Genomic DNA, 15,042 nt, shown 5'->3' with positions numbered 1-15,042 from the left:
ATGGGTGAGAGAAAACAAATGTTTAATCAATTTTGAATTCAGGCTATAACACAACAAAATGTGCAGTAAATCAGGGGGCATGAATACTTTCTGAAGGCACTGTACACTTATATGTTGTTTATGTTATGACTTAAATCTACTTGGTTCTATAAAAAAGGACGGAAAGCAGTAACCTCCTTGCCTTTTGATTGATTGAGAGAGATAAGATTGCCTGCTTTTACTGTATCTATCCATGGGGAATTCTTTATTCTGGCACCAGCCGCATCCCGTACCACCCTCCCGACGTCAGACTAAACGTGACTTTCCTATTTGTCTGATATTTTCTCTGCCGTCATCACGCACAGTTGCCAAACAAGAAGCCACGTTGACGAACTGGACTGAAGTCGACTGCTGCTGTTTACCCCAGAAAAGAAAAGGAATAGCTATTTAAACGAGTGTTTTCACGCTTCCGACAGACATTAGTTAGATATGTCTTCGCCGCCGAAGGAGAAAATCGAGACCAAAGGAGGACACCTCCCGGCTGGTATTGAACCTTATGTTGCTTTTTTACAACACAAGCAACATCGCTTTTTGTATTCACGGTTCAGCTGACGTATCACGGCATATGCATTAGGCCTATGTCAATAATTGCATTTGACAACGTTAGTTAGATATACCTACATTTCAAGTAGACTAACATGTGTGTACTCTAACATGTGCTGCTGTTGAACAATATCGTATAGTTTAGCAATTAAATCAGTTTGTTTTCCTGTCGTTAGGTCCTCTTTCCTGGATGACGTGCCATATTGTAACGTTAGCTAAACGCCTGATCCACACCACGCCTATCGAATACGACTTAATCTTGCAAGACAATTTGATAGACGTTACCAATGCTAGATTGCCTGAGTGCCATTAAAGCTATATATTTGATTATAGCTTAGTATCGTGGAAGCTACCATTTTAAAAGTCTATGTGGGGAATCTGATAACACCTAAGGAGTACGTGGACAGAAAGTAGGGCACGGTAGTATGCCATAATTGCCAGAAGACACTGACCCCTCCCATTACGCATGTTTACACTGGGCTTCACTGAGGTCAGTACGCAATTAGGAGTTACATTAACACCATGGAGCGGTGCAAGATATGGGTCGAAAAACATACCTCAACGCAGGAATGGGATTAGCCCTTGATCATGACTCTGTTACATTACACATGAGTCATTGGACAAAGGTGTCTTCTATGTGCGTGAGTTTTAAGAGCCAGGGGAGTTTTCTGAAGAGCCGTGACTCTCTGAACATTAACACGGGTACGGTTTTGGAAGCAGAAGTACCTTATCTTTTCAAAAAACAAAGGTTAAAGTGATACACCTTTTATAGGGTTAGAATTCCCACATGGCCACATTTCCATGTTTACAGCGCTTGTTTACGGAAAACATACGGAAGACAGACGACCTGTGTGAATTAGGAAGACAATGTGGTCTACCTGTACTAATTAGCTATCTGCGTTTCTGAACGTCTGTGCTGTGTGTAAACGGAAGACAGACGCCACACAGCTATGAGTAGCGCAGTGGTCTAAGGCATTGCATCTCAGTGCAAGAGGCGTCACTACAGACCCTGGTTCGATCCCGGACTGTATCACAACCGGCCGTGATCGGGAGTCCCATAGGGCGGCGCACAATTGGCCCAGCGTCGTCTGGGTTTGGCCAGGATAGGCCGCCATTGTAAAATAAAAATGTGTTCTTAAAACTTCTTACGCGTGAGATCCCGTTAACGGGATCGACTTGACAACAGCCAGTGAAAGTGCAGGGCGCCGAATTCAAACAACAGAAATCTCATAATTAAAATTCCTCAAACATACAAGTATTTTACACCATTTTAAAGATAAACTTGTTGTTAATCCCACCACAGTGTCCGATTTCAAAAAGGCTTTACGATGAAAGCACACCATCTGATTATGTTAGGTCAGTACCTAGTCACAGAAAAACACAGCCATTTTTCCAGCCAAAGAGAGGAGTCACAAAAAGCAGAAATGGAGATAAAATGAATCACTAACCTTTGATGATCATCATCAGATGACACTCATAGGACTTCATGTTACACAATACATGTATGTTTTGTTCGATAAAGTTCATATTTATATCCAAAACTCTCAGTTTCGATTGGCGCGTTATGTTAAGTAATGTTTTGCCTCCAACATCCGGTGATTTTGCAGAGAGCCACATCAATTTACAGAAATACTCATAATAAACATTGATTTAAGATACAAGTATTATACATGGAACTTCAGATAAACTTATCCTTAATGCAACTGCTATGTCAGATTTCAAAAAAACTTTACGGAAAAAGCACACCATGTAATAATCTGAGTACGGTGCTCAGACACAAAAACAAGCCATACAGGTACCCGCCATGTTGTGGAGTCAACAGAAGTCAGAAATAGCATCATAAATATTCACTTACCTTTGATGATCTTCACTAGAATGCACTCTCATGAATCCCAGTTCCACAATAAATGTTTGTTTTGTTCGATGAAGTCCATAATTTATGTCCAAATACCTCCTTTTTGTTCACGCGTTTAGTTCAAACATCCAAATTCATGACACGCAGGCCAGACGAAAAGTCAAAAAATTCCATTACAGTCCGTATAAACATGTCAAACGATGTATAGAATCAATCTTTAGGATGTTTTTAACATACATCTTCAATAATGTTTCAKCCGGAGAATTCCTTTGTCTTTAGAAACGAAAAGGAACGCAGCTACCGCTCACGGGGGCACGCCTGAGTGAGCTCATGGCACTCTGCCAGACACCTGGTTGAAACAGCTCTCATTCCCTCATCCTTCACAGTAGAAGCCTGAAACAAGGTTCTAAAGATGACTGACATCTAGTGGAAGCCTTAAGAAGTGCAATCGGACCAAATTTTACACTGTAAATTGGATAGGCAAAGACTTGAAAACCGACAAACCTCAGATTTCCCACTTCCTGGTTGGATTTTTTCTCATGTTTTTGCCTGCCATATGAGTTCTGTTATACTCACAGACATCATTCAAACAGTTTTAGAAACTTCAGAGTGTTTTCTATCCAAATATACTAATAATATGCATATCTTAGCTTCTGGGCCTGAGTAGCAGGRAGTTTACTCTGGGCACCTTATTCATCCAAGCTACTCAATACTGCCCCAGCCATAAGAAGTTAATTGACTTGCCTAGTTAAATTTAAAAAAAAGTGTTGTCACTGAAAAATACTGTTTACTGTTAAAACCGGTAAATCAGTGTACAGTGTGTGTATTTTGTTTTTGTGAAATTATTTTGATGTGATATGAAAGMAGAGGGATATGTTTCTAGAACCATACTGCAATTGAGAATCAATTCACGTTTAGAGAGAGTATTTGGGTTCGATTCTCAAGGGGGACCAGTACGAAAACTGTAGGCCTATGCACTCACTACTGTAAGGCGTCCATATGCTTCCCAGCCGAAAGTGTAGGTAAGAGTTTGTGCATATATTATGACAACATTTTGTGACGTTTTGGACTTCGGCAAGGTTTTATTTTTGGTTGTTCGGGGGCACACTTTTTGTCTTGAGGCAAGCCAAAGTCAGMATCTGAAGTCTACGCCCCTTCGTCGGTGATTGATCAACAGTAGGGATTCTTCAATGTATTTATTTAACTCTTATTTTACCAGGTAAGTTGACTGAGAAAACGTTTTCATCTACAGCGACGACCCGAGTCTTTATTGTCATTCAATGAGAGATGACTCACTTTCATGCAATTTGTCAAATACTGCACCAAACATCTTAGTTGGATGTAAAATTGAGTCACTAAGATCTTCTCTGCAAAAWCGTCAAAATTAATGACAGGTTTACGGCGTTATCTTAGATTAATTCAGACAATTTTGAGGAAGTGTATACTGGCTACGGTGTCTCAAAATGAACAAACAGTACTATCGCTGCTTTTTCTAATTTTTCAAACAAAGGTCTTTTAAGGGAGTATGTGAGCACACTCGTTTAGGCGGCAGACAAACTGAAGCCTRAAATCGCTCTGGATTAGAGCGTCTGCTAAATGTAAAACAAATATGTATTTCAGCATGATATGAGTGCAATCACTGTCTTCATTCTGGATCACAATCTATCTACTGTATGTCCTTTATATTACACTGATTGGCCTGTCGCCCAGTTAGGCTATCTGATTATCTGTCTGTCTGTGGTTTATTTAACTGCTTTGGTGAAGGACAATTTCATTTTGCCTGAACCTTTTATCTACTCTGTACCCTAATGCAGCGCTTTCCAAACTCAGTCCTGGGGATGGTTTTGTCTAGAAGGGATACAGCTTTTGTCAAAATTGACTTTTCATAGCAGGTGTAGGACAATTTACGCAGCAGGTTAGGAAAATTAACGTTTTGAGTTGATACGTTGATTATTTGAAACAGCTGTGTAGTGCTAAGACAAAACACTAAATGTGCACCCTTTGGGGTCCCCAGGACCGAGTTTGGGAAAGGTATCTGCTATCCGGGATCCTTGGGACATCCCTACCCTAAATCCTTAACTTAACCCTCTTAAATGTCAACTTCAATGGGGTAGGGACGTCCCAAGGGTCCCGGATAGCATGGACCGTTTGGGGGACGCTGTCCTAATGTGTGTCAATGTGCATGTGGTGTGTGTTTGTTAATATGAAACAGTTTTGGTGTTTTAATGTGCGTGTTTGTTTGTTAATGTGTAACCGTCCTAGTGTGTAGCTAATTGCGTGTGTCTGTGTGTGTGTGACAGTAAAGGCAGGGGGGATGAGGATAGTGCAGAAGCACCAGGGAGCAGCTCCACCTGAGACCCCTCCCATCGTAGACGAGGACGAGGACTTTGTGGAGGAACCTAGGTAACACACACACTAAACTTTGACCTGTGGCCTCTGAACAGCATGCCAGAGTACTCTTGCTTATTTTATTATCAATATACACACACACACACACACACACACACAGTCCCAATGTTTCATTTTTAGAACTGGTGAGAACATTCTACAAACAAGCCAATTACCCTCTAATTCACCAAATAACCCGTGATTGGCCGGTAGCTGTACTAGAGGAGAAAACCACCAGGTCTGATACTATCTGTTCAACAAGGTGAGGGTCACCTTGTTTGATTTAGATGGTTGTTATGGCCTACTGTTTAGTGGTTTTTCTGAACATGTGTTTGAGGCTTCATTAATGTGTTGTCTGAGGCTTCATTCATGTTGGGTAAATGCATGGTGCTTTACACCCCCGCTAAGTTCCGCTCTGCGTCTCCACTCTTGAGCAATGTCTGTTTATACAGGTGAAATATTCCCACCACACTATCTGTGTGTGTCTGTGCGCGCTTCTTTGTGCATACGTGCACGTGTCTGTTGAGTGTACTCTGCAAAGACAACCGAACGGTTGAACAACCTGTTGAGTTCTATGGAATCATTCAAACTCAGCTAGTCTTGTATTTTATTAGGATCCCCATTAGTTCCTGTCAAGGCAGTCACTACTCTTCCTGGGGTCCAAACAGGAACAACAAAACAATAGTCTGCATCATTAGTACAACAATACATCACACAATACATTGTGCGCTATACAAGTGTACACTCTTCCACCAAATCAAGTGTACACTGTTCCACCAATACAAGTGTATGCTATAACATTTATAATATTACAACAATAGAATGTTAGTGTGTGCTGATGTCCTTAAGAGCAAACGAGATCTGTCTTTAGGTCTGGAAAAGTAAAGAGGGTAAGAGGTTTAGAGTATCGGAATGCACCCGGCAGGGTGTGCTCTCGACTGAGCCTGTCTAGAGAGGACTTCCCTATTCGGGAGTGTAGTAGTCACATGATTTCTCTTGACTGCAGTGGTCTGACCGACAACAAACTCTCTGTTTATCTTTAATGGAACATGTATACAGTATGTACTATAATTCATTTACATTTCTATAGTACTCTGGAGGAACTTTTCTCAGAGATATATATATATATATATATATACACACACACACACACAGTTGAAGTCGGAAGTTTACATACACTTAGGTCGGAGTCATTAAAACTCGTTTTTCAACCAGTCTACAAATTTCTTGTTAACAAACTATAGTTTTGGCAAGTCGGTTAGGACATCTACTTTGTGCATGACACAAGTCATTTTTCCAACAATTGTTAACAGACAGATTATTCACTTACAGTGAATTATATCACAATTGCAGTGGGTCAGAAGTTTAAATACACTAAGTTGACTGTGCCTTTTAAACAGCTTGGAAAATTTCAGAAAATGATGTCATGGCTTTAGAAGCTGCTGATATGCTAATTGACATAATTTGAAGGCCAGCGTCCCGGAGTCGCCTCTCCACTGTTGACGTTGAGACTGGTGTTTTGCGGGTACTATTTAATYAAGCTGTCAGTTGAGGACTTGTGAGGCGTCTGTTTCTCAAACTAAACACTCTAATGTACTTGTCCGCTTGCTCAGTTGTACACCGGGGCCTCCCACTCCTCTTTCTATTCTGGTTGGAGCCAATATGCGCTGTTCTGTGAAGGGAGTAGTACACAGCGTTGTACGTGATCTTCAGTTTCTTGTCAATTTCTTGGATGGAATAGCCTTCATTTCTCAGAACAAAAATAGACTGACGAGTTTCAGAAGAAAGTTATTTTTTCTGGCCATTTTGAGCCTGTAATCGAACCCACAAATGCTGATGCTCCAGATACTCAACTAGTCTCAAGAAGGCCTGTTTTATTCTTTCTTTAATCAGAACAACAGTTTTCAGCTGTGCTAATATAATTGAAAAGGGTTTTCTAATGATCAATTACCCTTTTAAATGGATAAACTTCGATTAGCTAACACAACGTGCCATTGGAACATAGGAGTGATGGTTGCTGATAATGGGCCTCTGTAAGCCTATGTAGATATTCCATAAATTAACAGCCGTTTCCAGCTACAATAGTCATTTACAATATTAAAAATGTCTACACTGTATTTCTGATCAATTTGATGTTATTTTAATGGACCAAAATAAATGCTTTTCTTTCATAAACAAGGACATTTCTAGGTGACCCCAAACTTTTGTACGTGTGTGTGTGTATGGTGGTAGAGGAGGAGAGTGGTTGCTGTGTGATAGCTGAACCACAGAGAGAGGCTTACCTTCCATCCTGGCCTAAAGAGGGAGGCTGCCATAATGGCTCCGGGTTCTCTCTGGAGAGAACAGAGGCGGCTGTGAATCTGCCCGTGTGAAATGCAGTAGAAATCCCCACTGATGCATGCAACTTGGCTCTTGCKCTAGTTCTGGCTCAAGCTGTCGCTCATTAAAGAGCTAGTTTAGAGTGTGTGCATGTGTGTGTCCACCTGCTCTCGACAGTGGGCAGGTGGGCTCTGTGTAGATGTGGAGCGGAGTGGCCAAGGGAACACCTGTCACATACAATTTAGACCTCTAAGATGGATGGGAGGAGAGCGAGAGAGATGGACAGACAGAGAGAGAGGGAGAGAGATGGACAGACTGAGAGGGGGGGTAGAGAGGCTTGGTTCGCTCTCTCAGTCCAAGTAAATATTGAACTGTTGAAGCCAGTCAGGAAGTTGACAGTAAAGTCAACAGAGCGTTTTCACCATGGTCAACTCTGCTCTGCCACAAACACTTCCTGGTCTTCTGGGACTGGTTGCACCAGTTGGGCGTAAAATAAAGTTGGGCTTAAATGATTGGTCAAATGTTTTGCACAACCAAAAATATGACTAGTAGTTGCTTCATCGTTCATGAGATTTAATGATTCATAATGACGTTTGGTATGCTGCGCCTGTTACTAAGCTGTTACCATCCTCGTGGCAAAATGTACACTGTTTGTAAAGTGCGCTCTGCCCGTAAAGTATACACTTCACACATCATTTTGTAAAGCATCACCACATACGTTTTCTTAACCAACTGGATGAYTCAATAAATGATTACTGTGAGAATGACTATCAACGAGTGACCAGAATATTAAAATAAAGTAGGCTAATGCCATTGAAGGCATGTATCAAATGTTTACTTACTGTAACTCCTAAAGTCATCAGGTTTTATTTTTTATTTTTTATCTGTTAAATCATTTCCCAGTGTGTGGTCAGCTATAATTTCATCAGCGTTTTTGATTGGACCAGCACCATTGCGCTGATTTGATACAAGCACGGGGACTCGTCTCAATGGCAGATCTCCATTTTGATATTTATGTAAATTGAGGTGATGCTCATGATGATCTGCTCATTAGTTACTTATTGAACATTTTGTTTAACAAGACGGTTAAGAACAAATTCTTATTTACAATGACCGCCTACCAAAAGGCAAAGGCCTCCTACTGGGGCTGGGATTTAAAATAAACATGAGAGACTACATGGCCAAAGTAGATGTGGATTCGGCTATTTCAGCCTCACTCGTTGCTGACATGTATAAAATTTGAGCACACAGCCATGCAATCTCCAGAGATWYACATTGGCAGTAGAATGGCCCACAATGAAGAGCTCAGTGACTTTCACCGTGGCACCGTCATAGGATGTCACCTTTCCAACAAGTCAGTTCGTCAAATTACTGCCCTGCTAGAGCTGCCCCGGTCAACTGTAAGAGCTGTTATTGTGAAGTGGAAACGTCTAGGAGCAACAACGGCTCAGCCGCGAAGCGMTAGGCCACACAAGCTCACAGAACTGGACCCACAAGTGCTGAAGCGTGTAGTGCGTAAAAACGCCTGTCCTCGGTTGCAACACTCACTACCGAGTTCCAAACTGCCTCTGGAAGCAACGTCGGCACAAGTACTGTTCGTCAGGAGCTTAAGATGAAATGGGTTTTAATTGGAACGCCGACTACGAGCCAGGCCTAATCGTCCAACATCAGTGTCCAACCTCACTAATGCTCTTGTGGCTGAAGGGAAGAAAGTCRCCACAGCAATGTTCCAACATCTAATGGAAAGCCTTCCCAGAAGAGTGGAGGCTGTTGTAGTAGCAAACGGGGGACCAACTCCATATTAATGCCCATGATTTAGGAATGAGATGTTCGACGACCAGTTGTCCATATACTTTTAGTGTATGTTGTTGTTCCACCTAGCTATGTTAAGATGAATGCACTAACTGTAAGTCGCTCTGGAGAAGAGAGTCTGTTTAAATGACATATGTAAAAACGTAGTGGATCATTTTGCTCTTCACTGGTTTAGGCTAACAGTAGTTTATATCCCAGCCAAAAGCCATTGGACTTGTCTGTTAATCAATCAATGTGATGGTTCACTGAGTCGCTGTCTGTAGGCTATATTTGGTTATTTGATAAGTGATAGATGAACCACCTCCACTGATCAGACTCATGTAGCATGCTATAATGTAGTGTAAATCAATTGTATTATTTTGCTATTGACACGTATAGGCAACTCCAAAAACCTGCGGCGGTTGTGAAATATGAACACTATCCTCTGTCTCTCTAAAGATACAACTATTTCTATATCATATGTTGACGTAATGAACAGAACCAAAAAGAACTGGGCCCCCACCCAGCCAACATSTCTCCATCCAGGGGAACAGAGTCCACATTTGGTCCATTGGGGGGAGGCAAAAGGCCAACCTACAGATCAAGGCATTATTGTGAAATATTGGAGTATGGACATGCCATCTTCATTCRCAGTTACATTGTTTTTCAATTTTGTGCCAAATAGAAATTGTGTGAGCAGTAATAGGACCGAAGRGTAGTTTACATTGTTTAGGGGTTATATCAGTGGAGACCACCTCTCCCAGGGCAATAAGAGGCACCATATTTRTCTCTCTACTCAGCTAGGGGGCAGAAGAATCATGTCTCAACCCATTTTGGATGGAGCGAAACGCTAGTGTCTGGAAATACAATTTAAAGTTGGGTATGGCTAGTCCTATGTCTTTTGCTCTTTTGTAAGTTTAATTTTATCTGGGATCGTTTACCATGCCAAATACATTTTGAAAGCACACTGTTGTATACCAATAGCCAGATGAGGGAACCATGGGTGTCTTTGAAGTACAGAAATTAAACTGTGGCAAAATATACATTTTGACAGTAGATATTCTGCCGGTTAACACTAGAACCGCTTGGCCCCTCAAGCTAATGAGCAGTCATGCTGACCGTGTAATTAATACATATATGCTATCACATATATGCTATCACATGGTTTTGTTTATAAAGGTCATATATGCTATCACATATATGCTATCACATGGTTTTGTTTATAAAGGTCTTGGGTAATGTTAGAATATGAAAATATATAGATTTAAATTAACACAATAGCATTTTCATCAGTTTGTTACTGTAGGCTGTATGTAAAAATAAACTAATAAACTAAATGTAAACTAAACACATTCAAGTATTCAACATTTTTATTTGTCGAGTGCCTTTTTTACAACTATGAATCAAAAAGCAACTCTGTTGGATCGCGGTAACGTTGTCTATTGACTAAAAGACAAAAAATATCCCAACCTYAGATGCACGGTCAGCAAGACGCACAATCAAATGAAAATCAGGAGCGTAAACATCATTATAAGCACCAAATGTAGTTAATAAATTGTGAAAATCAGCACAGAAGCAATAATGGCATTATAATGAATGTGTCTATGACCGCAGTCAATTATTGTCTGCTAGTGCTTAATGGTGCATCTTCACACAATGTCATCTGTTGGAGCATGTCACATAAACAACGAAAGCTGGTGAGTGCATTTTTTAAAAGTTTTTTTTTGCTTGAGATGTCATCACAGAGAGCAGGCTCTACATTTTGTGCTGATAATCGTCCCGTAGCGTTGTCACCGGCTTGTTCTATCTAAATGGTGCCCTCCCTTCCTCTCCTGTCTCAGTTTTATTTGGTGGTTGTGTAGTCGCGTTCTCGCTTTTTTTGCGCTCAGGCCTCGGAGGTGTAGGTTAAGGCTCAGGCCTCGGAGGTGTAGGTTAAGGCTCAGGCCTCGGAGGTGTAGGTTAAGGCTCAGGCCTCGGGGGTGTAGGTTAAGGCTCAGGCTGAGGAGGTGTAGGTTAAGGCTCAGGCTGAGGAGGTGTAGGTTAAGGCTGAGGAGGTGTAGGTTAAGGCTCAGGCTGAGGGGGTGTAGGTTAAGGCTCAGGCTGAGGAGGTGTAGTTAAGGCTGAGGAGTGTAGGTTAAGGCTAGGCTGAGGGGGTTGGTTAAGGCTCAGGCTGAGGGGGTGTAGGTTAAGGCTCAGGCTGAGGGGGTAGGTTAAGGCTCAGGCTGAGAAGGTGTAGGGTAAGGCTCAGGCTGAGGGGGAGTGTAGAGTTAAGGCTCAGGCTCCTTCGTTTCATCTGAAGATCCCCAAGGATTGGAAAGCTGCCGCGGTCATCCCCCTCTTCAAAGGGGAGAGACACCTGGACCCAAACTGTTACAGACCTATATCCATCCTGCCCTGCCTATCTAAGGTCTTCGAAAGCCAAGTCAACAAACAGATCACTGACCATTCTCGAATCCCACCGTACCTTCTCCCGTGCAATCCGGTTTCCGAGCCGGTCATGGGTACCTCAGCCACGCTCAAGGTACTAAACGATATCATAACCGCCATCGATAAAAGACATTACTGTGCAGCGTCTTCATCGACCTGGCCAAGGCTTTCGACTCTGTCAATCACCATATTCTTACGGCAGACTCAGTAGCCTCGGTTTTCTAATGATGCCTTGCCTGGTTCACACTACTTTGCAGAACAGTTCATGTGTGTCAAATCGGAGGGCATGTTGTCGCGTCCTCTGGCAGTCTCTATGGGGGTACCACAGGGTTCAATTCTCGGGCCGACTCTTTTCTCTGTATACATCAATGATGTTGCTCTTGCTGCGGGCGATTCCCTGATCCACCTCTACGCAGACGACACCATTCTATATACTTCGGCGCCTTCCTTGGACGCTGTACTATCTAACCTCCAAACGAGCTTCAATGCCATACAACACTCCTTCCGTGGCCTCCAACTGCTCTTAAACGCTAGTAAAACCAAATGCATGCTTTTCAACGTTCGCTGCCTGCACCCGCACGCGCCGACTAGCATACACCACCTGGACGGTTCCGACCTAGAATATGTGGAATCTATAAGTACCTAGGTGTCTGCTAGACTGCAACTCTCCTTCCAGACTCATATCAAACATCTCCAATCAAAATCAAAGCAAGAATCGGCTTTCTATTCCGCAACAAAGGCTCCTTCACTCACGCCGCCAAACTTACCACTAGAAAAATACTGACTATCCTACCGATCCTCGACTTCGGCGATGTCATCTACAAAATAGCTTCCAATACTCTACTCAGCAAACTGGTGCAGTTTATCACAGTGCCATTCGTTTTGTTACTAAAGCATTTATACGACCCACCACTGCGACCTGTATGCCCTAGTCGGCTGGCCTCGCTACATGTTCGTCGTCAAGCCACTGGCTCCAGGTCATCTACAAGGCTATGCTAGGTAAAGTGCCGCTTATCTCAGTTCACTGGTCACGATGGCTACACCCACCCGCAACACGCGCTCCAGCAGGTGTATCTCACTGATCATCCCTAAAGCCAAACCTCATTTGGACGCTTCTTCAGTTCTCTGCGTCTGCGAGCTGGAACGAATTGCAAAATTCTGAAGGTTGGAGACTTTTATCTCCCTCAACAATTTAAAAAATTGCTGATCCGGCAGCTAACGATCGCTGCAGCTGTACTGATAGTCTCGTAAACTACCCACAATTTTACCTACCTCACCCCCTACTGCTTTATTATTACTTTTCTGCTCTTTTGCATCACAGTGATCTCTTCTTGCACAATGATCATACCTGATGATATCACTCCAGTTGTTAATCTGCCTAAATTGTAATTATGTCGATTTAATTGCCTATCCTCATGCTGTTGGCACACATTGTATATTAAGAAATTCTCTTTTTTTTTTTTTTTTTCTATTTTTTTTTTCTACCATGGTTATTGACTTTGTTATTGTTTTACTCCATGTGTAACTCTGTGTTTGTCCTGCTTCACACGCATGCTGTTATCTTGGCCAGGTCGGCAGTTGCAAATAGAGAAGCGTTGTGGTTCTCAAGACGTAGCTCTACGTTGGTTAATAGATAAAGGTGAATATAAAATAAATTTAAAAAAGGCGAGGAGTGTAGGTTAAGGCTCAGCTGAGGAGGTGTAGGTTTAAGGCTCAGGCTGAGGAGGTGTAGGTTAAGGCTCAGGCTGAGGAGGTGTAGGTTAGGCTCAGGCTGAGGCGGAGTAGGCTCAGGCTGAGGAGGAGGGCTCAGGCTGAGGAGGTGTAGGTTAAGGCTGAGGAGGAGGAGGCTCAGGCTGAGCGAGGCAGGCTGAGGAGGAGCTGAGGAGGAGGAGAGGCTGTCAGGCTGAGGAGGAGGAGGCTGCCAGGCTGAGGAGGAGGAGGCTGCTCAGGCCTGAGAGAGGAGGCTGCCAGGGCTGAGGAGGAGGAGCTCTCAGCTGAGGAGGAGGAGGCATGCGTCAGGCTGAGGAGGAGGAGGCTGCTAGGCTGAGGAGAGGAGGCTGCTCAGGCTGAGGAGGAGGAGCGCTCAGGCTGAGGAGGAGGAGGGATGCTCAGGCTGAGGAGGGAGGAGGCTGCTCAGGGCTGAGGAGAGAGGAGGCTGCTCAGGCTGGGAGGAGGAGGCTGCTCAGGCTGAGGAGGAGGAGGCTGCTGAGGAGGAGGAGGAGGCTTGCTCGCAGGGCTGAGAGGAGGAGGAGGCTGGTCAGGCTGAGGGGAGGAGGCTGCTCAGCTGAGGAGGAGGGAGGCTCAGCTGAGGAGGAGAGGCGCTGAGGAGGACTGGCCGCCGTGTCGCACAGTAAACTAGCACTGAAAGTTGCACAGTTTGTGCTCATCAGAAATGAAGATGGACAATGGAAAATGGAGCCTGTGACCTGACTTCCTTTTTGGGCGTTACCATGGGCGACACTCCATTTTTAACTCCCCTTCACATTTCTGGATTGGTTGAACAGTGCAAAGTTTTTTATTATTATTTGTATTCTTTTTTGGGTCAAGCCCAGTAGTTTTAGGCTTTTCTTTTATGCTTGCTACGTTAGTTTAGTCAGTCGTTAACTTCTTGACAAGGTCGCGGTGTTTGACCATGGATGCTAGCTACAATATGTAGCACTACCTAAGTGTGTATGCTACTTTATGTCTCCTGTAGCCTGCCCAAACTTCCAGAGGTTAGTGGCCGAGGACAGCATTAACCTCCTGTTATTTCTGCTGTTAAACTAGACCGGACTCGTTTCTCATGTCAAGGTCCATGTCTCTCGGAATGATTCCCGCTTATTCTCTCTCATTCCTTCCTCTAACTCAACCTTTTCCTCTCGTCTCCCTGCTCCAAAGGTGTGTCTCACCCCTCCCCCTATTGCTGTTTGAGTTGGCAGTGTAGATCCAGACAGGATTAATGTTAGTCATTTAGCAGGTTGGCAGGCAGGTCCACAGTACTGTGGCTAAGCTCAGGGCTCTCTTTCTCTCTCTCCCTCTGAGAGTCATACTAGGCAGGATGTTCCTTTCCTTATAACATGCACTGTTCAATGGGATCAAACAGAAGTGATTTCTGTTCCTGTCTTTGTAACATCTGAAGTCGATGGTGCCAGTGGTTTTGGGATTATTGACACTGACATTTCTCTCAACAAAATGTGTATTTTTGTCCCGGTCAGTGTTGCCATGGAGAGCATCAGTCTTGTTTTTAATATCTCTCTCTGCTTCTTTTTCTACGCACAAAGCCTCAGCTGTGGTCGTCAGAGTGGTTACAAAGGTAAGTGCTCCATTCCTCTCCTCTCCTCTCCTCTCTCTTCCTCTACTCTCTCCCTCTCCCTCTCGCTCCCTCCTCTCCTCTTCACATCTCTTCCTTCTCCCTCTCCTCTCCCTCTCCCTCCCTCTCGCCTCTCTCTCTCTCGTTCTCTCTCTTCTGCTCTCACCACACACCCTACCTAGCACACATTCACATGACGCCATAGCTGACCACATGTGGTCCTACTTACCAGCGCATCTGTACTTTTTAATCCTCTGATCTGGTCTATTAACCTGCAGGCTGCGACATGCTTCTTTTATAGCTCTACCTGCAGGATCTTTCCATGTATCCCCCAATCCGCTCTGCAGCCCCTTTTAACCTGCTCGGTTCTATCCCAGTTTTTCGATGTATG

At 43.6% G+C, this 15,042-nt stretch overlaps 1 protein-coding gene across 1 annotated transcript in view; it reads left to right on the top strand.

Moving 5' to 3' along the window:
- The first annotated feature begins 336 nt into the window (after positions 1–336).
- Positions 337–15,042, top strand: part of LOC112073013 (death-associated protein 1 homolog) — a 27,845-nt gene continuing 13,139 nt past the window's right edge. Inside the window, exons 1-2 of the mRNA XM_024140392.1 lie at positions 337–523; positions 4,738–4,840. Coding sequence (XP_023996160.1) covers positions 469–523; positions 4,738–4,840 — 158 coding nt within the window. The 5' untranslated portion in view covers positions 337–468. The remainder of the gene's footprint in view (positions 524–4,737; positions 4,841–15,042) is intronic.

The sequence above is a fragment of the Salvelinus sp. IW2-2015 genome, unplaced genomic scaffold, assembly GCF_002910315.2.
Source record: "Salvelinus sp. IW2-2015 unplaced genomic scaffold, ASM291031v2 Un_scaffold2123, whole genome shotgun sequence".
Classification (NCBI taxonomy): domain Eukaryota; kingdom Metazoa; phylum Chordata; class Actinopteri; order Salmoniformes; family Salmonidae; genus Salvelinus; species Salvelinus sp. IW2-2015.
The sequence above is the reverse complement of the archived record's forward strand: the minus strand, read 5'-3'. Positions and strand labels throughout refer to the sequence as shown.